Source organism: Bathycoccus prasinos (assembly GCF_002220235.1).
Source record: "Bathycoccus prasinos genomic : Chromosome_6".
Classification (NCBI taxonomy): domain Eukaryota; kingdom Viridiplantae; phylum Chlorophyta; class Mamiellophyceae; order Mamiellales; family Bathycoccaceae; genus Bathycoccus; species Bathycoccus prasinos.
The window spans coordinates 102,067-124,959 of NC_024003.1; the positions used below are offsets into that span (position 1 = coordinate 102,067).

Genomic DNA, 22,893 nt, shown 5'->3' on the forward strand with positions numbered 1-22,893 from the left:
TTTAGATTTAGAGAGGTAGAGATTCTATACACTTACCAAAATAGTAAAAGTAGTACAGCTATAGAGTATTTAACAACACGTATTCAATTACAACACGCACGTCGCGTAAATCATCGCGTGCGTCGCTTGCAACAATAAACTCGAAAACGCCGTGCTCGGGTACTTGTTCCAACAATACTCCAAACACAACATGATGCCGCCGTTCCTCATGCATTCGAAAATCATATTAATATTACCTTTACGATGTATCAACGACGTCCGATTGAATAAAATCAACGGTAATAAATTGAAATACCACGAGTAAAACTGATAGTGCAGACTCCGAGCGCACAAAACGCCAATAAAATTCCCTTGCGCCAACATCAGCGCCGCGTCGTTTTCACTCGGATACTTTATTCTTTCCAACTCTTTGTCATTATCATCATCTGAGCCACTCTTTTCGCTATTCCTATTTTCTATTCCACTCCTTCTACTTCTCGTACTACTACTACTGCTACTACTTTTACCACGAAACGCAGACGAAATATCTCTCTTTGCGATGCGAAAGAAGTTTCCAAAGAAATCCCAAAAGAACCTTTGCTCCTTTGCTCCTGGAGGAAGATTTCGTCGCCGGAACCATTTTCTGTGCGCGGCGACGAAAAGCGCCGCGACGTGCACCGAGAGTAATCCATGCGCCAATTCTTTCGAAACGAAACAATCTTCGCTCAAAAATTTAAAGTTCACCGTCCATTTATACGTAAACACACGCGTCAGCTCAAACGCTCTCGCCAGATAACTCTTCGGAAACGTCAACAGAAACGGCAGCGCTAACGCGACTTGTACGCCCACGAAAACTATTACGCATAAAAGTATCTCCCACAGGGTCTGTCCGTATCCGACTAAAAGCACGAGCGCCGGTGGAAGGTACAACAACGCGTTCATCTTAATCGAAGTTGCCACGGAAAGCCACGCGAAACCTCTCAAACACGCGCGTCCATTATTTATCGTCATCTTCTTCGCCTTCTTCTCCTTCTCCTTCTTTGCGCCGTCCATAAACGCCAACACCGCCAAGTGACAGAAAATTGTGCACACGCCGTCGTTGAACATTCTCAGCGTAAATATTGAGTGCATCCGTTTACTCAAACACGTCGCCGCGTAAAACGCAATCGGCACTTTCCCACTTCTTTGCAAAATACGTAGCGCTAACCACTGATTAAACACGTACAAAAACGCAAACAAAACTTGCGCGTTTCTCACTTCTTCTCCTGTAATCCATCGTATGAAGCCGTAACAGTAGACAAATCCGGCTGGATACACCAAAGGTCCCGTGTGTCCTCCTAGCTTTCTGTAATCGTACTCTTTGAACTTGAAAAATCCGTCCACTTCTTCCCCGTACGCGATCCAATCGATTTCCGTGTAACTGACGTATTTTATGATCAAAAGACTCAACGCAAGTTCGAAGATGCACAAGAGAGAAATCATCATTATTTGAGGAGAGGTCTTCCCTCTCGTCGTCATCTCAACGCATTAGTACAAGAGAGAGAGAGAGAGAGAGAGAGAGAGAGAGAGACCAACAGGAGAGACGAGTGTAAGTGTGTTTGTTTTGTAACGAACTTTTCTAAAGATTTTCCATTTCTTTGCACGCTTCAGAGGGGGGTCAAATGTTCTTCGTTAAAACGAGTTTTACTTTCAATAGTAGTATTAATACTACTCATTCTTCTACTTCTTCTCGGTCTTCTTCTTTGAGACGCGTTTTGTCATCATCGTCGTCACGAAAAGCGGCGACGAGTAAGAATAGGACGACGACGAGAATTATTCGGTGCGAACAACAAACGGTGATGCGGGAAATTAAAGTGTGCACGAAGAAAGAGTGCAGACGATTAGGTTCGCAAAAAACGTTCGAGTTTCTGGAAGCGCGAGGAGAAAAGTTTGATTTAAAAGTCACCGCGGTGAAGTGCCTCTCGGAATGTGGGATGGGACCGAACGTGGAACTTCCGTGCGGAACAATCTTGAACAGAGTGAAAGGAGAGGAGAGCTGCTTGAAAGCTTTGGCGAGAACGGTGAACGAAGGCGAGGAGTGCGGCGCATTTATGTGACGTAGGAAGAGGGTGTGAGTTCGCGTTTAAATCCGTTGTTGTTACTTCGCTGTGTATTGTTGTATGTGTATATTATTTTGCCTGTTTATATTGCCTGTCTACGCGTCATCAACTTCTTCTTCATCGTTATCGTTTTCATCATCACTAATGTCCGCCGCCGCCGCCCGAGCTTTCTAACAGCCCTCTCTCCTTCAACTCATCTTTCAAAATCTTCGCCCCCGTGACCATAAACAGCGTCTGCCAAATGCCTAAACCGACTCTTGGAACGATCCCGCGAAACAACCCGCCGACGCCGTTCTCTTTGACGATGTCCTTCATCACGCTCACCATGCTCCCGGTTTCTTGTCCCAAACTCCCTCTGGTTTGCGCTTCTATTCGAGCGACTTCAAACGGATGGTTCCAACACGCCATCGTCCCGCCAATTACCCCGCATATAACTTCTTGTCCTTTCGTCATCTTCACTTCTTTCGCATCGACGTCCGGGTACCAAACCGCCTTCGCTTTCTCGCGAACGATTTCGGTGAAACCTTGACGACTGGCCCAGTTCGTCGCCTGTCGAAACGCGATGGCGGTTCCTCCCGGGTAAAACCCTTTCACTCCAGATCTCGCGTACGTTTCCTTTATTCTCTCCACGCTCGATTTCCCGGACGGATCGTTCACCGCGCCGGTGACTAAATACGTGCACGGACCCATGACGGAAACTTGCGCGATCCCTCCACCGGCGCCGGCGAGAACCCCGGCGACGCCTGGATCCACGTCGTTTTTCAACAAACTCTCGTTTATTCCCTCTTTCGCGTACATCAATATCGCGCCTTTCGTCCCACTTTCGACCATTTTCGCCGACGTGCCTCTCCAAAACGCGTGTATTCCGCCTCCGGATTTGTACACGTTTTTCAACGCCTCCACAGTTCCTTCCGTTCGGTGTCTTCCCATTCGTGTTTTCCAGACTTCGAAAGGCATGCCTAAAGACGCCGCTTCGGCCATTTGGATAGCCGGACCGATGATGATATCAATCGCAGGCATTTTATAGTATTTATTTGTGTGTGTGCTCTTCTATGATCTATCTTTATTAAACTACTATAGTGTGTAAGTGTTAAGTGTGTACGACTAATGTGGAAAGACTTGTCTGTTCGTTTGTTTTCATAAAAGTATATAGAAAATTTTACATTTTGCTGCTAAAAAAAAGTAATACAAAGAGAACCTCCTTTCCTTCCTCTCTTTAAACACAGAAACACACAGACACACACACACATTTCTTCGATGCAGTAATAGTGTTCGTCGTTTTTGTTCTCGTTCTCGCGGATTTATCAGCCATTTTAATATATATATTAAATCTCTCGGCGGGTTCGTATTTTAAAACGAAAATTTTCCCGCGCGCGGCGTCACATTAAGAAGAATAAAATCTTCTTCCGCGAAAACTATGTCTCTCTCTCTCTCTCTCTCTCTCTCTCTCTTCTTCTTCGCTTTGCGTTTTCACATCGTCGCGTGAAAAAAATCGCAAAGCGCGCTTATCCTCACGCGGAACCGCAACACCCGGCGTCTTGCGGCGTCGAAAAGCCGCCGTTGCCCAAGGCGCCGTCCACTCTTTTACTCCCCGTGGTCACCGGTCCTTTTGCCGCGCGTTCTAATTTATCCGCTTCCAACTGTTTCAACAGAGCTTCTTTCGCCGAGCAACAGCCGCCGCTCGACGCTCCCGCTGCTTTCGACCGCGCGGCAACCCTTCGCCGAAACGCCGCTTGCAACTCTTTCTGCAACGTTTCTTTTCTTTCCGTCACCTCTCTCACGTCCTGAAAAGTTTGTTGAACCGCTTCGGGGAGTTTCAACACTCTCTCATTCGTCTCTCCTTCTTCGAGCACCCACCCGTGGGTTAAAAAACATTGCACCGCACTCTCATTACTCGTCGTCGATTTCCCGCTCTCGAACGCGGCTTTGATTTTCGCGTTGGTTTCAAACTTTACTTTTCGATATTTCTTCTCCGATGGATTTTGTGCGCAGTTTTTGAACAACTTTTCAATCATTTCCAAGCACTCCACGGATTCCACCTGACGTAACGCTTTTTGTTTCTGTTTTATTTTGTTTTTATTACGACGATGATGATAGTGATGATGATTCATCGTGAGCGTCAGATGAATGGGTCCGTGTCGTTTCGAGAAGAGATGACGCGAGAAGACCGATTTTTCTCGAAACGACGAAAGAGAGATAACAGAAGAAAGAAAGAAAGAGAGAGAGAAGAAGAAAGTAAATAAAGCTGCACTGCTAGTAATAGTAGTACCTCGGTGAGTTCTTGGACGGAGTGTCCGGGAGCGTATCCCGCGTACCCCATGATATTAAGATGAGACGCGAGAATAAGAAGTAGAAAAGTAACGATTTCTTCTTCTTTTTATCTTTTTTTGAGATGAGTTTTCAAGCGTTTTGTGGCTAAAAATTAGTTGACGAAAACGAGAACCGTTTCATCGAATATCATGATCAAAAATTATTACTTCTTAATATTATTAAAACGAAGCGCGTCATGTATTATATATTTTCATACTCATTAGTATCAGCGCTGCTTTTCTCACTTCTCACGGCGATGAATGATGATGCTTTTATCTTCTCGGCATGGAGAGTTTTTCCGCCCATTGAGGGTCGTATTCGCCCGAATCCACGTTGAGTTGCGGGTTCGCGATTCGCGAGACCGCGACTAAGAGGATTACCCACATGACGAAATAAGACATGCCGAGCATGAGGAAGCCACCCCAGAGAACTTTGAGCGCATCAACGACGGTGTGTAAGGTCGAGGTGATTTCCGCGGTTTCCGATTGAACAAAGTCGCACGTGATGAGTTGGCCGACGGAATCTTCAACGGCCAGAACGTACCCGAGGTTGTTGAAGAGCGCCACGAATTCATCGTAAGCATCAGAGGCGACCTGGTTTTGGCCGCATGTCGCCCCGCCAGCAATTTGCGCGGTGGTAAAATCACATTTCGTGTATTGTCCACCACCCGCAGTTGGGTCGATTTTCCCGGTATCCACGGTTTTTGGAATGTACGCCCAACCGCCGTATTTTTGTACGTCCAAGTAGTGATTTCTGCAGACCGGATCGGCGTAGTAGAGATCGGATTTATCATTTTGACTTTTATACCAGTTGCAATAATCATCCACGGATACCTTGTTGTAAATTTGAGACACTGGACTGCAGGTGGGGCAGATTGCAGGATCCGCCGCTTTCGGTTGTATCTCGTTGATGATGTCGTAGTACGTGGAACGTAAATCTTCGTTGACGCTCGAGGCGGAGTTGTATCGACTCGGGCAAAGAGACGAACCGGTCGGAAACGCGTTTTGAATGTTTGCATCCATGGCAAAGGCATCAAAACCAAGGGCGATGTCGTCGATCAAAGTTCCGATGGTACCAAGAGCGCCAAAGACGATCCAGCACACGATCATGACCAAAGACAAAGTGAAAAAGAACAACATCAACATGGTCGACCAGCCGAGGCATACCAAACCCGTCGCGATGATAGCTACGATGAAAACGATAGCCGCGACGACCATGAAAGACAATTCAATTTTCTCCGCGACACCTTTGATTTGATCATTAAAATCAACCACGGACGATGAGATGTCGACGCTGCTCGATTGCAAATCGGCGAGATCTTCCGACCCTTCTTGGGACGCCTGGACGAGCGCGGCGTACCAATCGTTGATGATCACCTCGAGCGACTTCGTCGTGTTGACGAGTTCGTCTCCGAAATCAGTGACTCCTTTGGACACTTCCGTTCCTTGAGAGAAGACCAAAACGCACCCGATGCCTCCGATGATGCAAAAGACCAGCATCGCCCACTTTGTAATTTTCAGCTGTCTCGAGGTGTACTCCTTGGGTCTGAAACACTTCTCGTCCCAGCAACTCCCGGGGCAGCACATGGCGCAGCATTTCGTGCACACGCGCAAGAACACCACCAAAAAGCACACGATGAACAATAAAGAGGCGATGGCAATCCCCGGAATGGCTGGCGTGACCAGCGTTTCCAGGTATTGCGTGCTCAAATCGCTCGCGGACAAATACGCCGGTTCCGAGCCAGAGGCATCGTTCCGAGGTAACCCCGTGAAGGTTTCGTAATCCATTAGATTGAAATACGTGTCTTCGATCGCGGACGAGCTGTAGCCGTTTTGGATGATCTGCATCAGCGCCGCGTGGCGCGCATCGTCGTTCGCCATCTTTATGAGATAGATTCTTCTTCTTTCACTTCTTCTTTAACTTCTTCTTCTTCGGAAGGGAAGGGAATTCTTTATGCAGCTATCTCGTCCTCTCTTAATACTAATACTCCCCCTTTTTTTCGCCAGAAGATTGCTTTTTTCACAGAGAAGATTTTTTTATTTTTTGTTCAAAGCGCCGCCCTCTTTTTCTCTGTCTGGCGGTTTTTTCGTTGTTGGTGTTGTTCTTTTTTTGTTCTGCTGATGTGTGTTGTTTGTCTTTTTTTTCTTTCTAGCTGCCTTTTTTTTTCGCTTTTCACTTTGCTTTTTTTCCGCTTTGGGGGGTTTCATTTCGACAACACAGGAGAAAGGAGAAAGAAACAAATGAGAAGATAGAATAGGATGGAGAGAGTGATGAGAGAGAGAGTTGAAACGATTTCAGAGAGATGACCACCACCACCTTTATTAATTCTTCCGGGGGAGACGGGGTGCTGCGACCAGCGGCGGCGGATTTGGAGGAAGAGGAGGACACAAAGGATGGCGGCAAAGGAGGAACTTCTTCATCGCGTTGTCACGCGATGATGATGAAAAGTTTTCGGACGACGAAGAAAAGTGTACACACCACCACCAGCGCACGACTCGCTTTCGCTCTGATGAGTATTATTGTTCTTCTGTTCATCTACTTCTCGTCGTCGTCGTCGTCGTCGTCGCTGGTATCATCATCGTTATCCTTCATCTCATCCTCCTCCTCGGGATGGACTTTGCAAAATCGAGCAGCGAAAAAGTTGATGTTGTTGGACGCGACGTCTACGAAAACGCACAACGCGGATGCGTTGGCGCAGCTCTTATTGAATGATAACGACGAGAATGATAACGATAACGAAGGAGGAGACGACAAAGCGACGACGAGTGATGAAGAAACTGACTCCGATGGTGTCATGGACGATGCGATAAAAGTAGAAAACGATTCGTTCAAGATTGAGATAACGCGGAACGCGCACCTGTCGCAAAGATACCAGAACGAGGTGAGAGAGTTGGGGAAGAAAGAAAACGACGCTTGGAATAAAGCAGCAAAGTGGAAGAAACAAGCGGCGGTGAAAGTGATGATGCGGAGTAAAGAGCTTGGGAAGCGAGCGATTTTGAGCTCGACGACGAGGAAAATGTCCATCAATCCGCCGTGTAAACCGATACTCGTCGCGAGGGAGTCCATCGTGGATGCGCCGAAAGCGGTGAGCGCAATCACTCAGAGAGCATGCCGACAAAAATACGTCGAACTGCCGGAGGTGAGCATAGGACTCGTTTTAAGCGATAAGGACAACAAGTTCGCTCGTGATCAAGGAGCAGTAGAGGCTATCGTTGCAAAAGTTAGGGATCAAGTACAAAAGAAGTTGAAGGCGAGCGAGCTGATTGTTTTCTTAGACGGCGATATCGTCTCGAGTCATCTGTTGGAGAACCAGAACAAACCGTTTTCAAAAAATGCTTTAAAAATGACATCGAGGGCGAACGATTGGATGTTCGCGTCGAAGCATAGGAACGGGAATGCGCGTGTATTCAACAAGATGATGCGAGGGACGAGAGCAGAATTCGCGTTACTCTTGAGAGAGGAAGATTTTCTCCATCGCGACGGAATGAGTAGCGGTAATAGCGGTAGTGATAGCAGCAGGGATGGCAATAGTAATACAGATTTAGATGCGAGGGTACGGAATATCGTCGCATGGGCGAACGAAGCGTTGAAGTTGCTCAAGAGAGACGAGCATCTCGCGATGGTGACGCCGCAAAACGCCGAGTATTCCTCTTCTGCTACTCAGAACGAACAGGCGGTACAAATAAAATCTCCGAGCTCGTCGGCTAAACCAAACTTGGCATTTTTCGATGGGCGCCGAAGGCAGCCAGTGCTTGAGCAGCAACAGCAAAAAGCGAAAAATTTCGCGTCGGAGGAAGAAGAAGAAGAAGAAGAAGACAAAGAAGAAATTGCGACATCCACCGTGGACGAGCTCGGGAAAGATCATCTTCGCTACGCGACGCCTATTTTTGTTCGTCCGAATGCTTTACACCAGATTGGTGGTTTTGAAGAGTGGGGAACATGCTCAGGAGATGTTCTTTTCGATGAAACTTTGCGCGAGATGTCCATTCGTCTCTGGAGAGGTGGTTTTAAGAGCGCTGCTTTTGGTATTCCTGAGGTTTCCAAGACCGCATCTTTTTTCTCTCGGGCGAGTAGCGCAAAGAAAGGGAACAAAATTAGTGCCTATGCAAATTTCGCAAAGACGGAAATTTATCCTAAAAAACGATACGATATGCCGTGGGATAAGAGCGCGGATGGAATGTGGCCATTTCTCGTGCCTGGATTAACTTCGGATGATATCATCGAGGCTGAGATGCGCGTCGAACGCGTGCGTTCAAAAAGATGGAAGCCTTTCGACAGTCCAACCGTCGTCGGTAACTGTTTTCCTCCAGACGTTACGGCAAAAGGAGATCCACCAAAGTCCATCCTGAGACAATGCAAGTCTTCTGCAACGCGAGAATTCCCGGTTGCAACGTTAGTCATGCAGTATTTCAACAGAAAAGCTGGTGTGAAGAAACTTTTAGAATCTTTGGAAACGCTTTCATTACCGGTGGAGATTATTATCAACGACGATTCGCGCACGGAGCTTGCCGCATTTTCAAAGTTCTCCAAAAAGCAGCCGAAGAAAAACTCGTTCATTTTGGCGATGCCGAACGACGTGCACGAGATTCGCGCGTATAATCGGTTAGCTCTGATGGCGTCTGCGGAAATTGTAGCTTTGATTCAAGACGATGATTACATGCCTAAAGGAGACGCTTGGCTCTCGAAAGCGATTTCATTATTCAAGAAGTATCCCAAACTGGGCTTACTAGGTGGATACAGAGGTCGCTTAGATGACGGAACGAAGATGATACCTCAGCAAAATCAAAACGATGGTTCTAAGTACGGCGCCGAGCCAGAGAAGGACCGCGCGAAACGAACGAAAGATATTTTATTCAAGGATGTCTCCGTTAACGTTGACTTTATGTTTGCCTATAAAGTAAACTTAGCTCCGATGATTACGAGACGATCGTTGTTTGCTGAAGTTGGTGGTTTTAATCACAACTTTTCCTGTCCAGGACAACCCGGCATTGGCTTGGATTTCGAGTTATCTATTCGCATGTGGAGGTTAGGACGTTCTGTTGGTTTATACGATTCGAAATTTAAACACGGCGTCGGCGACTCAAAATTTTCTGGCACTCACTCTGGCATCGCAAAGACCAAACGCAAAGCGAACGAGTTACGGAATAATCTCTTGCTCTACTCCATGTATCCTTCGTTTCACCACAAGAAAGGCACGAGTAAAGTAATCAGTGAGAATAAGAAAATGGTCGACGCTAAACTGATGAGTAAAAATAGAATAACCGCGGCGAGGAAAAAGGAAATCGAGAGACTCGCGCGAGCCGATATCGAGCAAGGGAAGAGAATGCGCGCACGACAGAATCGAAGATCGAGAAATTCTGGATAACGATGATGAATGATGATGTGTCTCTTTTTGTTGTTGTTCTAACACGTAGTCGTAGTAGTAGTCAGTAGAAATAGTTGAATACTCAATTTTTAACAGGGCAAATTCGAGTTTGTCCTATAGAATGTGAGAACACCAAGCACACTCTTTTCTTCAAAACTTTTTCTCGAAAGACGATACTATTTTTTACCGTAAGAAGAAGGAGACGGAGAAAATAAACGTGAACGCAAAGAGTATTATACCTCCATCATCATCGTCGTTTTCGTTTACGTCTTCATTATGGAATTGAGCGACCGAGAAGGGTTCGTGCGCGCGTGCTTGTCGAAAAGTCCAAAATCGTTTCACCAGTTCGTCGTCGAATCGTGCGAACGCGTCTCCCGCGTTTTTGACGAAGAAAAGAAAAAGGAGAACAACATTTCGAACAACACCGAGGAGGAAACGATCATAGAAGACGGCGTTAGGATGATTTTAATCGAAACGGCGAGGTTAAACGTGCAAAGAGACGAGTTAGAGCGGACTTTGAAGGAGGAGATTTTCTTCTCGTCAGAAGCAAAAGAAGAAGAAGAAGAAGGAGATGAAGGAAAAAATCTTCTGACGAGGACATCTGACGCTCTCGTGGACGGTGTATACCCTTTCGTGAAAGGTGTTCAAAATATACTCGGAGAAATGGAAGAAGACGAAGGCAGGGTAGATGGTAGTGGAGGAACGAGTCGCGGAATAAAACGTTTGGAATCGTGCGAGGTGAGAGTGGACGCCGTCGTCGCGGAGAAAAACTCGAGCGAGTACCGAACGCGGTTGGAAAACCGCTGGCACTTTGCAGAAGAAGATAGCGATGGCTTGAAAAGAAGGTCAGAGTTGAAGTTTGCGTGCAGCGAAGAAGAAGGTGAAATGCTATCGAACGCGCTGAAAGAAGCGCTGAGAGCGGCGGAAAATGCCCGATTATGAAAAAGACAACGTTGTAAAGTTCGTATATTGCCTTGTTTTTTTAACTACATGTTCGCAACGCTTGATCAATATTATACAAATTTCTATTTGGTTTCTATTTGGTTTCTATACTTATCATCATCAAAATATGCTTAATTCGATTCGGACGATCCTTTACTCGAGTACCGATGTCTCAGAGCATTGCCAAAGAGAATTGCGGAACTGTCCTGCTCGCTTTTACCCATCGCCGCGTCTTTCTCGTTCTCTTCGTCCTCTTCGTCCGGAGGCGGGCATTTGGGATAATATTCCGCTTTGATGGCACTCGCTTGCCACTCGTTATCATCTTGGAGAGACTCCTCGGACCCGAGAGACGCTTCGCCTTCCTTGTCGACAACCTCAGGAATATCAATCGGGTATCCCAACACTCTAAAATCTGCCTCGTACGTGTCCAGAAAATCCGCGATTGTCTTCGCCGGCAAGTCCGGGTTGTTTCTCCAACACTTTCGAACTTCAGCCGAAGCGATATCGTTTTCTTCGCTCACGTCGGGCAATTCGATTTTATCCGAAAACCGCTTCTGCAAAAACGAAATCAAGTTGGGTTGCATCTTCTTGTTCTCGTTTACTAATTCGCCAAAGTTTCGACGGAAAAAAGACGTGGAAAACGATCCCTTTCTGGACTCCGACGGAAACTCCTCCGTTTCCTCTAAATACTTTTGCTTCTCCAAACCTTCCACGCGAGGATCCGGGCAAAAACCTTTCGCGTTGCCAAAACACTTCTCGAAACTGAACAACTTTTCTACTTTGTTCGCTAAGACTACTTGTGGATAATCGTGCGAATTCTGCGACGTGACTGGTTCTTCGTCCTTGGCCTCCTCGCCGGCGAAAAATTCGCTCTCGTCGTCGTCATCCGTAAACGTTTCATCGCACGCATCTATACCTTTCGAATCAAATTTCGTCCTCTTATAACACTGCAATCTATCGTCCACGTTTGCCCAATTCTCCATCTTATCCGTGGCCCATTTACCGAACGCTTCGCACGTCTTTTTCTGATTGTGCGGGAACTCCGCCCGATTGGAGACTTTCGCCCAACGAGGGTCGTATAAAAACTGCGACTGAAACCTATCGAACGGATTCCTACAAATAGCAAAACTATCTTGCACTAACTTCTTCGGTTGAGCGTGCCACGGCGCGACTTCTTTATCCCATCCCGGCGCAATTTCGTACGGTCTCTTCTCGTTACACGCGCCTATTCTCCCGCCTACGCTTCCCACCGCGCTCTCTACCAGCGTCCCGCCCGCTTTCGGCACGTGCACGAAGCTCGGCAACAGTTGACCTTCCTCCTTTTTCTCGTTCTTCGTTGTTGCAATCATCTCCTCGTCAAAGTTCTCCGGATTGGAGTAGCACCCAGGCATGGAGCACCACGAGAGCGCGGCTTCTTTTAAAATCTCCATGTTTTTCAAGTGCATCTTATACACTCGCAATAAGAGCCAAGGGTGCCCGACTCGACTCAACGCCACCAACGGGGCGACGAGAAATAAAATCGCAAAAAACGTCCACGTGTGCGCGCGATTCTTATTCTTCATGATTGGTTTGAGCAATAACGGCACGTTTTCTTCGTTTACTGCTCTGTCGTTTACGTCGTCATTTATATCTTTGTTGTTGTTATCGTTTGTCTTCTTCTTCTCCTTCTTTGATGAAAAGCGCATCGTTTCTCGTTTTTCTTCCGCGTCCTCCCAAATCCAAATTCTTTCTTCAGCACAAAAGTGAGTGATATTATGCTATTACTAATACTCTGTATATTTGCTGCTGTTCAAACTATTCACCTCCTTCTCCTTGACTTCTTCTTCTTGACTTCTTCTTCTCGACTTCTTCTCGTCTTCTTCTTCCGCGTAACGCTACTCTCTTCTTTTATAAAGAAGCACCGAGCGTTGATTTTTATTTTTTGTGCCGCGAGAAGGGAGGATGAGAAAAAGAAGAAGAGAAAAGAAAAAGCTGTTGGTTGTTACGATTTGATAGTAATAAACAACAAAAGATGATGATGATGATGATTACGATGATGGGTATTTGTATGCACACACACGCGTCGCGTTCATATAAAAAAGCGGACTCGATTTTTTGCTCATTCGAGCGCTTTCGCCCAGGACGACTCGCTTTCGTCGTTGGCGACGTTCCAGACGAACGCGCTCAAATCGTCTATTTCTTTCTCAGTCAGTCGTTTCGCGAACGTGCACTTACCTTTCCCGACGCAGTTTTCCCCGTAACCGGGCATTTTATTCTTCCCCAACGATATCACTTCCGCCACGTCTTCTTTACCGTTCGCGCCGTTCTTTCGCAAGTCTTGAAGCGAGAGCGTTTTGCCAGCTTCTACGATATTTCCACCGGCGGCGTGGCATCCGATGCATCCTCCGGCGCCTTTAAAAAGCGCTTTGCCGTTGTTCATGCTGCTAATGTTTGAGTCTTCTTCCATCGTCATCGTCGATGCCGTCGCCGGAGAAGGAGGAGAAAAGTGCATGGGAAGCAAAACGCACGCGACGAAACACCACGAGGAGACGAAAACAGTTGAAGACCACTTTTGGTGCTTTTGATGCAATTGCCACAACGACGACGACTTCAAACGATTATCATGATTGTCTCTCTCTTCTTTTCCTTCTTCTCGATGCAACGACAGGTCCCCGAAGTTCCGTCGTGTGCTGCGAGTACTGTGACTCGAAAGCTTCATCGCTTTCTTCGTCTTCATCTCAACCTTTTCAGAGGAAGGGGAAGAGGATTTTGCGACGAAGAACAGACTGCTGCTCCCCATCATCAGGGTAGTATTTTTAGTAGTATTCCCTCTATTCCGAGGAACAATGAAAGAAACAGACGACGATTCAGACGACGAGTAACAAGTCCCTTTGTCCTTTATTCTTATCAGACTGTTTATTGTGTGAGTACTATATATACAAGACGTAAGCTGCGTTTCATTTTATACAACTGGAGAGGAAAAAAGTGGAGAAAAATGCTCCTCACAACACAAAAAGAGGCATTTCGGAGAGACACCAACCACCGCACGCGTCGTCGCATGGAATCAACCTCGTCGTCAGTTGCACGAGTTCGGAGGCCCGTCGTCTGCGCTCGTGCACGCGTACGTTGCCTGAAATGCTGTCGCACCAAGGAACATGTCGGTTGTGCTCGTGGCAGAACCGATGCTCCAACCAGAAAGTTCTTGAGTAAAATCCAGTGCTCCTTTGAACATCATTTCCATGGTCGTCACGCTTGAAACGTCCCAGCTAGATATATCGGCGTTGAAGGATCCCTGATTTTCAAACGCACCATTCATGTTAGTCACCGCAGAAACGTCCCAGTATGGCATCATTCCGATGTAGTTAGTAGTCGAATCAGGGAAATTTTTGCCGCTATACTCTTTACACAAACCGTCGATAGGTGCTTCCGCGAGACACCCTGTGACGTGCGTCGCAAAGTCACTATCAGAAATTGATCTACAACTTCGATACCACTCAAAGGATGAATCCCCCCCGTAGCTATCACCCCATGATCCTGAAGACGCCCAAATACACTCGCCGTTTGATGTGCGGTAATTGATACTCGCGCAATCGTCACATTTGGAACACGTCTCAAAGCACTTCGTTGGATCCGATACGATCATAGACGTCGCACCATCGCACGTTATTCCTGTAAAACTCCCCAAACTTCTTCTACTATATGTGGCACTCATGCAGTATTTCGACCTTCGTAACTTGCACGAGTTCGGAGGCCCGTCGTCTGCGCTCGTGCACGCGTACGTTGCCTGAAATGCTGTCGCACCAAGGAACATGTCGGTTGTGCTCGTGGCAGAACCGATGCTCCAACCAGAAAGTTCTTGAGTAAAATCCAGTGCTCCTTTGAACATCATTTCCATGGTCGTCACGCTTGAAACGTCCCAGCTAGATATATCGGCGTTGAAGGATCCCTGATTTTCAAACGCACCATTCATGTTAGTCACCGCAGAAACGTCCCAGTATGGCATCATTCCGATGTAGTTAGTAGTCGAATCAGGGAAATTTTTGCCGCTATACTCTTTACACAAACCGTCGATAGGTGCTTCCGCGAGACACCCTGTGACGTGCGTCGCAAAGTCACTATCAGAAATTGATCTACAACTTCGATACCACTCAAAGGATGAATCCCCCCCGTAGCTATCACCCCATGATCCTGAAGACGCCCAAATACACTCGCCGTTTGATGTGCGGTAATTGATACTCACGCAATCGTCACATTCCGAACACGTCTGAAAGCACTCCGTTGGATCCGATGAAATCATAGACGTCGCACCATCGCACGTTATTCCTGTAAAACTCCCTTTACTTCTTCTACTATATGAGGCACTCATGCAGTGGTCGTATTTCTGCTTCAAACTCAGTGGTGAAGGGGGAGGAGGAGGCGACGGAGGAGAAGGCGGTGGAGGAGGAGGCATCGGACTCGGTGGCGGCGGAGGAGCAGGCGACGGAGGAGGAGGCGACGGAGGAGGAGGCAACGGAGGAGGAGGCATCGGACTCGGTGGCGGCGGAGGAGCAGGCGACGGAGGAGGAGGCGACGGAGGAGGAGGCAACGGAGGAGCAGGCGACGGAGGAGGAGGCGACGGAGGAGGAGGCAACGGAGGAGGAGGCATCGGACTCGGTGGCGGCGGAGGAGCAGGCGACGGAGGAGGAGGCATCGGACTCGGTGGCGGCGGAGGAGCAGGCGACGGAGGAGGAGGCGACGGAGGAGGAGGCGGCGGATTTGGTGGCTGAAATACCGTGTCAACCTTGGCGTACAACGCGTTGAACGACGCGCGGAGGTTTGCGTTCTCCGCTCGAAGGATCGCATTTTCGTCTAAGAATTCTTTCGTCAAACTCTCCATTTTCGCAAAGATAGTTTCCAATCGTTCGCCAACCTCGATTTTGTTGCCTTCCTCGTCGTTTCCGATGTATAACGTCTCTCGACACTGCACGTCTTCCCAAAATTGGTAATCAGCGCTCGTTTTGACACGATGCGAATTGATTTGTAACTCTTTACCGTTCTTCCCTCCCGTGTTTACGTTAAAAATGCCGTTCGCATACTCTGTACGTTTTGGGCCTCTTTGAATCCCGACTAATCCAGAGACGCGAGGCTGCGTCTCTTCCTCCGTAGACGTCGTCTGTGTTGGGTTCAGTTCAACGCCTTGCCCTGAACACTTTTCAAAGGTGAAAGTGTCGCCGTAATAGCCTTTCGCGGAGTAATCATCGGTACCGCAACCGCCAACACTTCGAATGTTCGTGTTGGATGGATCCGGACAAAAATCTTTTTGATTCGTACCCGGATTAGACGCTTTCCCGCCCGCTTTTCTGCACGACCAAAACGAATCACCAGAGGACGTTCTCACGCTCGGGTCGCCACCAGAACCTGAATCTCCAACCCATCTGCAGTAATCTTGGCAAATACCGCACCCACTCGCGTCGTACCAGCCGCGATAGGTATCCGCGTACCCTTGGTCGCCTGTACCGTTGCTGATCGGACACGTTGAAGCGTCGAGAACTTCTTCCCCAAGGGTCGCGAGAGAAGTGAACACATGCACCCACGATGTGACGCAAAAAAAACACGAAAGAAGATGCATCTTCTTCTTCTTCTTTCGCGCAGGACCGAACGACGCGCCATTTCGCGACGATCTCCGTCTCCCCCGTGGTATCTTCTCTTTCATTAGTAGATTATTATCTTCTTCTTCTCTCAGATCTAAAACCTTTTCTCATCCTCGTCGTCTCGTGAAATGTATTATTAAAATCCGAACACAAAAAAGGCATTTTTATCTGCCTTTCGTCTGGCGCGGAAAAAAGATAAACTCCGAAACGTCGCCAAAAACCTCTGTCAGTGGGTGGCTTTTTTTTGCATTTTGAAGCAGAGCTTTTAATTTTTTTGCATGAAGCAAAATCCATTCAACAGCTCCTTTCTCCTCCTCAGATTTTTTGTCAGAAAAAAGAAGCGTCACCACTCTCGTCATCTTCATTATAGTATTCGCGCGCATAAACACACGCACCACATATACTCTGCGTTCGGGCAAACAACCGACTCTTAAAAAAAAGAGTCCGCGCGAAGAAGATATTTGTGTGCACAAATAATGGAGTCTTTGTGTGGTGTTCCAGTCGCGTCATCAGTTGTCGCACGTTTGAGTCCTGCGAATAATCGAAGAAGGAAAAATAATTCCTCGTCCGAATCGACGACACCAACGACGCGGTGTTTGCACCGCTCGAATTCGCACCGAACGGCGTCGTGTTCTTTTTCTTCCCAAAATGGAAGTTTTCAGAGGAGGCTTTCTGAGAATAAAGTCAACAACTTTAACGAGAGCAAATTACAATACCAACAACATCGTCTCTCTGGTGGACGTCGTCGAAAGAACAGTTTGAAAGTGTATTCTTCGTTACCGTCGTTCGGGAGTGCCCAGTGGCTGGTTGAACAAGGCGCGCTTTCCGCCGTCGCCGCGGGTGCCTTTCTCTTTCGGGACCGCATCAAAGCGTTAGTCGGGGGAAGCAACAAATCTCCTAACGGACAAACGAAGAACTTTTTCGGGTCAGGACGGGAAGATTGCCCCACGTGCGAAGGGACTGGATACGCGACGTGCGCGTGCACAAAGTGGTCAAACGACGGAGAGGGGTGCGGGACGTGCAACTATACGTGTCGAACGATATGCCCAAGCTGCAGAGGTGGCGGTAAAGGCGTACGCGCGACATTGGATTTGAAAATTGACGACGAAGAAACGGACCGAGAGAACATGAGACGACAGAGGGAGCGAGATACGCACTCGTGGAAAGCGTGGAATAATAGCAGTACGAAGAGTAGCGGAGCAGCAGCGGCAATGACGACGACAATGAACCCATTGACGACGCCTTTGATTTGTCTCCCGGTAGTTTCGGCTCCAGAATCGAACGAAAGCGGAGGGCGACGCTCGGCATCGTCCTCGGATAACGGCGATAGATCGAGCAACCAGAACAAAAAAGAACCAGACGACGAGTTCTACGCGCAGTCGGGCGAAGCCATTCGTACCTTGCGCGAAGACTATCCGTTTTTTCTATCAAAAGAACCACGGTTTTCGATATTCAGGGAAGACGTTGGATTAGTCGACGCGACGTGTACTTTTGGACGAAACCGAGATCCAGACAGCTTGATCGGCGGAGACGGAGGATACGTCATGGCCAGAGGTTTGAATCATTATAAAAGAGTTTTCAAAGTCATCAGAACGATTGCGGCCATCATATTCAGTTCGTGTTCGGTGAAAGTGACGAGAATTTGGTCGCCATTAAGCACGACCGGGAAGCGAACTATTCGCGTGCGATGGAGCGTACGCGGTCATATTCGTCTCGGAGCGGCGATTGGAGTCGACGTCGCGCAGTTTGACGGCATTAGTGAATACAAATTGGACAAGGCTGGGTACATCTACGAGCACGTGATTACTGATTTGGATTGGGACGTCGCTCAACTGAGAGAAAGAGTTGTCGCGATGATGGGTGCGGTGAATAAAGCGCCGTCGATTAGTGGTCAATTTTAAAAAGCGCCGCGTATAATAAGAAAGCGAAAGATTTTTGTAAATTAAAAAGTAACACTGGTACATAATAAAGTAGAGTAATGATATACTGGTATATAGAAATCAACGCAAACGAGCAACGCGAGCAACGACGAAACCGCGAGCGAGCGCTTTCTACTCGTCGTCCTGAACGCTCGATAGCTTTGAAGCGGCGGCGAGATCCAAAAACCAAATCGTAGAAAACGCGTCCACCATTGCTCCCGGTAATTCACCAAACTCCAAATCTTCCTCCAACGCTTTCTTTACAGTTTCGGCTTTCCCGGCGCCGGTCGCCGCGACGACCACGCGATCGGCTTGATTTATCAAGTGTAAACTCATCGAAATCGTTCGCTTCCCTGGCATGTCCACGGCGAAAACGTTCGTGGAGATGTTCTCGTCTTTCGCTTGCGGAGAATTGGGATAAATAGAACCCACGTGGCCATCGGCACCCATCCCAAGTAAAATCAAATCAAACACAGGCGCTTTCGTGTATTCGTCTCTCGGCAACACTTCGTCCTCGGCCAACGCGAACATTTGCGCCTCGTAGTCTTTGGCGACTCCGTCCAAATCCTCCGCGTTTTCCATCACTTTGTGTAAATTCTCCAATTTAAATTTCCCTTGCGCGATGAATTCATCCACCCACGTTGTTCTCGCCAAATTATAGCACTTTTGTTCCTCCGGTCTCTCGTTGACGAAAAACACGTGCATTTTGCTCCAATCCAAACCTTCGTCCTCCAATTCGCACAATCCTTTCAAAGCTTTCGCCACGCTCCCGCCTGGTATGGCTAACGAGAACGCGCCTCTGTCTTCGATGCACGCTTTCGCGTTTTCAAACACTTCCAAGCACAACGCCGCGGATAATTCTTCCTCCGTATCGAACGCTTCCACGATAAACTCTCCCTCGTCTATTTCGAACATTTCTTCATCGTCCTCGTCCTCCCCCTCCTCGTTTTCGGCGGCAACCGCAGCCACATTAAAATGTACGAATTGACTCCGAGTGGTCCTTTGTCGTCTTCGAATACCCCCCACGCCGCTGCTGCTTTTATTGCTTTTACTGCAACAACTCTTCTTCTTTGAAAGAGGATGATTTGATGCGACCAAAGCAGCGCGAGGAGTAGTGAGAAGAGAAGTGACACTTTGCATTCTCTCTCTTAATTCAGTTTGTTGTGTGAAGAATAAAGAAGAATAAAATTCTGCTGTTTTTTGTTGTTCTGTTTTGTGTTGTTCTTCAAATTTTTCTCTCTTCTGTTCCCCTCTTTTTTATAACGAACAAACAACATCAAACTTTTTACAAAGAGAGAGAGAGAGAGAGAGACAGAGACAGAGAGAGACAGATGAGGATGAGGATGATGATAATGATGTTACGACGAAGAAGACAAAGAAGAAGAAGAAGAGAGAAAATGTGTAGCGCTACTATTGACGACGACACGATGACGAGCAAAAGCGAAAAGGAGTTCAGATGAAAAGAAGAAAAACATCAACGAGCACGACGGAGAAACGAGGACAACAACAGCGAGAAGGAAAAGGAGAAGAAGAGAAAAAGAAGAAGAAGCGCAAAAAGAGCGACGGGAGAGAAACGCTCTCGGAAATAGGACCGTTCCGGATTCCGAATTTCGAGGAGGAGGATGCGCTGCTGACGGCGAGAACAGTCGCACACATTTGTCGAGAGATTGTTAAGTTTCTGCTCTTCAACAGAAACCAAATTCCGCTCATGTATGCAGATTTGGTGTCGCTGCGGAGAGTAGAACAAAAAGAAGAAGAAGAGGAGGATCCAAACGAAGAGAATGCAAAGGAGAAAACGAAGAAGAAGAGGAAAAGAAAGAGCAGCAAGAGATCGGAGAAGAAGTTATTTAATCAGATTGCGCAAATTGAGCGCTTGATGGAGTCTCTGAGCGAAGAAGAGTTCGCGTCGAGACAACCGGTGAAGCGAGTGGCGGTGTGTTTTGGCGCGACTGTGAATCGACCGGTTGAAACGTACATCATCGATTTAGAAGACGTGAGATATAGTGCGACGAGAGGAGAAGGAGGAGAAGAAGAAGAAGCACAGAGCGAAAAGAAGACGAAATCGGCGGCGAATAGAATAGTGAGAGCGGTGATGCCGCACGTCGCCGGCTTGCGAACGAATCCCTCGCGCACTTCGCAAAAGATTTGGATATTTTTAAAACACGAAGACGCCGCTGATAATGACGATGAGAGCGATGATGAAAAGAACGCACTGAGAGCAGAACTGAGCAATCGCTTCGCGATGAAGAGAAATCTCAACGGCCTGTTCGAAGCAGAAGAAAAAGAAGAAAGGAGAGGAACGCGCAAAAACGTAAAAGGAAACGTCTTCGCGAGGATCGTCTTGAAATCCTCCTCGAAGCCGTCGTCGTCGTCGGTCGTTCCCGCGTCTTCTTGCTCGTGGTACCAAAGTCGTCTCGTTTCAAAAGGGTTTCGTTTCAAAGAAACTGCTGCTGGTTCTCTTCGATAAAATAGAAACTTATTAGAAAGACAAAGTTATAGAAAAAAAGAGCTTTAGTTACACACACACAGACAGAATCCCACACTTCAGATTTTCCTTTAAAGGGGAGAGATACATCATCATGGGCGCCCAATCTTCTAAACCAGCTCGTCGTGGAGAGGAGTCTCTGGAAAGAAGGGAGCAAAGAGCGGCGTCTCTTTTCGCCAAAGTCGCCAGTTCTTCTTCTTCTTCTTCTTCTTCTTCTTCTGCGCGAGAACGAGACAACGGGAAAACAACGACTTCGGAGGCGAACTTTATGCCGAAGAATTTGGACGACGGCGTCGACGAGGACGATGACGACAGAAGGAAAAAGATAGAGGAAACGAGAAGGAGATCTTCATTCTCGTCGTCCTCGTCGGGAATTTCGAAACTGAGTAAGCTGAGAGAGACGAGTTCGATTCCAATTTCTCAGCGCGCGACGGACCTTCCCAAACACCAACAAGATGAAAAGAGCAGAACAAAAAATTGGACGTATCCTTCGCCGAAGATGTTTTACGAAGCGATTAAACGGAAAGGGTGGCAACCACCGGAAACAGACATCGACAACGTAGTTAAAATTCACAACGTCGTCAACGAGAGGTGTTGGCAAGAAATTCTAAAGTGGGAGAAAGAGTTTCATCCGAAGACGCTTAGCGGAGGAGGAGGAGGAGGAGGAGGAGATCCAGGCGAGGAAGAAACAAACAACGCGTCTGTTTCTCTTTTGCGGTTTAAGGGGAAACCAAGAGATTACTCCCCGAAAGCGAGATTATTGAACGCGCTCGGGTATAAGTTACCTTTTGATAGACACGATTGGATAATCGATAGAAACGGTGAAGACGTTCGGTACGTCATAGATTTTTACAACGCCAAAGTTCCTCCGCAAGGAAAGGGCGATTCTTCCTCTCTCGAGGTTGGACCGATAGCAATGCACGTAGACGTTCGACCAGCGCTGGATTCTCTCGAAGCGTTCTACGAAAGAGCGTACATGCAAATGAAATGGATTTCCAGCGGGAGGTGGATGCGATAATATAGAATATTTTGATGATGATGATGATGATGATGATGATATAGTTTTTCGTAGATACAAGTGCGTGTGTTTAATAGCGTCCCGGCCACGTTCCATTGTCGCGTTCTTCGTTCCATTTCTCCACCCATTCTCCCGGACAAATAGATCTGTACAATCTCGCCATAGAAGCGCACTCTTCTTCTCCCTTTTCAGCCGCGCACTTGTGATACTCGTTGTATCGCGTGTAGCAATGCTTCGCTTGATTTTGCTGCGGGAACCTCGGGTCGAACGGCGTAGTTTTAACCACAATATCTTCAGACGATGCTTCTTCCTCTTGTTCTGGCTCTTCCTCTGCTGCTACTTGTTCTTCTTCTACTTGTTCCTCTTCGTTCTGTTTTTGAATAGTATTATATATTAGAGAGTGAGAGAGAGAGAGTTTGAAAAATCGCGTTAGTAAAATAAGCATCGCATTTTTCTCTCCTTTTTGGAGGAAGGAAGCCCTTTCTTCTTCTTCTTGTTTTCGCCCAAAATCACGATTCCTCCTTTCCCTTCGCGGAGGAGAGAGAGGAATCGTTTCTCTCTTTCTCTTTTCTACTTTGCAACAAAAGAAAGAGACCACTCCTTTCTACTCATCGTGGACGAAGAAGTGCTGCGATGATGTCTTCGCGTGAGAGAACGCGTTTGGATGATGATATCGATGCGCTTCTTCTCTCTCATCAAATGCATTCAAAAGAAAGAATAAAAAAAGAGAGAAGAGGTTGAAGCGTTTGGATCCATCCCTACACGTGAGAATGACAGAGAGGAGTCATCCATCATGGCTTCCTCCTCGCTTTAAAAAGTCGCGTTCTCGTAGCGTCGAAAGAGAGAAGAAGAAAAGCAAGAACTCTCGGTCTTTCGCTCGCTCTTCAAAAGTCGTACCTTTTCCGGTGCTTCTTCGCACTGCGCGCTGCTCGTCAGCCATTCCGTCATCAGTCTTCCCAACATTTTCTTCCGTCTCACCTCTTTATATTTTTACGAGTGCGGTTTTTGTCTCGACCACGAACGAAAGTCGTCGAAAGATTATTGCTTTTTATTCATTTTGGTGGTCTCGGGCCGCTGTTTGGCTTCATTCTCTGCGGAGCAAAAAATTTTCCTCTCTTTCCCTCTTCTCTCTCTCTCTCTCTCTCTCTCTTTCGATTATATATACGT

At 47.3% G+C, this 22,893-nt stretch overlaps 16 protein-coding genes across 16 annotated transcripts; 6 read left to right on the forward strand and 10 right to left on the reverse strand.

Annotated features, from left to right (window-relative positions):
* Positions 1–87: 87 nt before the first annotated feature.
* Bathy06g00560 (predicted protein) lies at positions 88–1,497 on the reverse strand (the record flags this gene model as incomplete). Its single annotated transcript, XM_007512420.1, has 1 exon — positions 88–1,497. One exon carries the CDS (start codon positions 1,495–1,497, stop codon positions 88–90), a length of 1,410 nt encoding a protein of 469 aa, XP_007512482.1.
* A 722-nt stretch (positions 1,498–2,219) lies between these two features.
* On the reverse strand, positions 2,220–3,098 carry Bathy06g00570 (mitochondrial carrier protein; the record flags this gene model as incomplete). Its single annotated transcript, XM_007512349.1, has 1 exon — positions 2,220–3,098. One exon carries the CDS (start codon positions 3,096–3,098, stop codon positions 2,220–2,222), a length of 879 nt encoding a protein of 292 aa, XP_007512411.1.
* A 491-nt stretch (positions 3,099–3,589) lies between these two features.
* On the reverse strand, positions 3,590–4,398 carry Bathy06g00580 (predicted protein; the record flags this gene model as incomplete). The annotated part of the gene is made up of 2 exons (XM_007512459.1): positions 3,590–4,138; positions 4,348–4,398. The coding sequence occupies 2 exons, from the start codon at positions 4,396–4,398 to the stop codon at positions 3,590–3,592; spliced, it is 600 nt and encodes a 199-aa protein (XP_007512521.1).
* A 262-nt stretch (positions 4,399–4,660) lies between these two features.
* On the reverse strand, positions 4,661–6,268 carry Bathy06g00590 (predicted protein; the record flags this gene model as incomplete). The annotated part of the gene is made up of 1 exon (XM_007512759.1): positions 4,661–6,268. The coding sequence occupies one exon, from the start codon at positions 6,266–6,268 to the stop codon at positions 4,661–4,663; it is 1,608 nt and encodes a 535-aa protein (XP_007512821.1).
* A 422-nt stretch (positions 6,269–6,690) lies between these two features.
* Bathy06g00600 (hypothetical protein CHLREDRAFT_192098) lies at positions 6,691–9,753 on the forward strand (the record flags this gene model as incomplete). The annotated part of the gene is made up of 1 exon (XM_007512786.1): positions 6,691–9,753. The coding sequence occupies one exon, from the start codon at positions 6,691–6,693 to the stop codon at positions 9,751–9,753; it is 3,063 nt and encodes a 1,020-aa protein (XP_007512848.1).
* A 276-nt stretch (positions 9,754–10,029) lies between these two features.
* Bathy06g00610 (unknown protein) lies at positions 10,030–10,695 on the forward strand (the record flags this gene model as incomplete). Its single annotated transcript, XM_007512755.1, has 1 exon — positions 10,030–10,695. One exon carries the CDS (start codon positions 10,030–10,032, stop codon positions 10,693–10,695), a length of 666 nt encoding a protein of 221 aa, XP_007512817.1.
* A 131-nt stretch (positions 10,696–10,826) lies between these two features.
* Bathy06g00620 (predicted protein) lies at positions 10,827–12,380 on the reverse strand (the record flags this gene model as incomplete). The annotated part of the gene is made up of 1 exon (XM_007512393.1): positions 10,827–12,380. The coding sequence occupies one exon, from the start codon at positions 12,378–12,380 to the stop codon at positions 10,827–10,829; it is 1,554 nt and encodes a 517-aa protein (XP_007512455.1).
* Positions 12,381–12,793: 413 nt separating this feature from the next.
* Positions 12,794–13,474, reverse strand: Bathy06g00630 (cytochrome c553, chloroplast precursor; the record flags this gene model as incomplete). Its single annotated transcript, XM_007512615.1, has 1 exon — positions 12,794–13,474. The coding sequence occupies one exon, from the start codon at positions 13,472–13,474 to the stop codon at positions 12,794–12,796; it is 681 nt and encodes a 226-aa protein (XP_007512677.1).
* A 276-nt stretch (positions 13,475–13,750) lies between these two features.
* Bathy06g00640 (predicted protein) lies at positions 13,751–14,971 on the reverse strand (the record flags this gene model as incomplete). The annotated part of the gene is made up of 1 exon (XM_007512632.1): positions 13,751–14,971. The coding sequence occupies one exon, from the start codon at positions 14,969–14,971 to the stop codon at positions 13,751–13,753; it is 1,221 nt and encodes a 406-aa protein (XP_007512694.1).
* A 56-nt stretch (positions 14,972–15,027) lies between these two features.
* On the forward strand, positions 15,028–15,474 carry Bathy06g00650 (unknown protein; the record flags this gene model as incomplete). The annotated part of the gene is made up of 1 exon (XM_007512352.1): positions 15,028–15,474. The coding sequence occupies one exon, from the start codon at positions 15,028–15,030 to the stop codon at positions 15,472–15,474; it is 447 nt and encodes a 148-aa protein (XP_007512414.1).
* Positions 15,475–16,047: 573 nt separating this feature from the next.
* Bathy06g00660 (unknown protein) lies at positions 16,048–16,323 on the reverse strand (the record flags this gene model as incomplete). Its single annotated transcript, XM_007512578.1, has 1 exon — positions 16,048–16,323. One exon carries the CDS (start codon positions 16,321–16,323, stop codon positions 16,048–16,050), a length of 276 nt encoding a protein of 91 aa, XP_007512640.1.
* Positions 16,324–16,780: 457 nt separating this feature from the next.
* Positions 16,781–18,205, forward strand: Bathy06g00670 (predicted protein; the record flags this gene model as incomplete). The annotated part of the gene is made up of 1 exon (XM_007512519.1): positions 16,781–18,205. One exon carries the CDS (start codon positions 16,781–16,783, stop codon positions 18,203–18,205), a length of 1,425 nt encoding a protein of 474 aa, XP_007512581.1.
* A 150-nt stretch (positions 18,206–18,355) lies between these two features.
* Bathy06g00680 (6-phosphogluconolactonase) lies at positions 18,356–19,138 on the reverse strand (the record flags this gene model as incomplete). Its single annotated transcript, XM_007512316.1, has 1 exon — positions 18,356–19,138. One exon carries the CDS (start codon positions 19,136–19,138, stop codon positions 18,356–18,358), a length of 783 nt encoding a protein of 260 aa, XP_007512378.1.
* Positions 19,139–19,679: 541 nt separating this feature from the next.
* Positions 19,680–20,690, forward strand: Bathy06g00690 (unknown protein; the record flags this gene model as incomplete). The annotated part of the gene is made up of 1 exon (XM_007512616.1): positions 19,680–20,690. The coding sequence occupies one exon, from the start codon at positions 19,680–19,682 to the stop codon at positions 20,688–20,690; it is 1,011 nt and encodes a 336-aa protein (XP_007512678.1).
* A 112-nt stretch (positions 20,691–20,802) lies between these two features.
* Positions 20,803–21,726, forward strand: Bathy06g00700 (cytochrome c-type heme lyase; the record flags this gene model as incomplete). Its single annotated transcript, XM_007512314.1, has 1 exon — positions 20,803–21,726. The coding sequence occupies one exon, from the start codon at positions 20,803–20,805 to the stop codon at positions 21,724–21,726; it is 924 nt and encodes a 307-aa protein (XP_007512376.1).
* Positions 21,727–21,796: 70 nt separating this feature from the next.
* On the reverse strand, positions 21,797–22,171 carry Bathy06g00710 (predicted protein; the record flags this gene model as incomplete). The annotated part of the gene is made up of 1 exon (XM_007512726.1): positions 21,797–22,171. One exon carries the CDS (start codon positions 22,169–22,171, stop codon positions 21,797–21,799), a length of 375 nt encoding a protein of 124 aa, XP_007512788.1.
* Between the last annotated feature and the right edge of the window lie 722 nt (positions 22,172–22,893).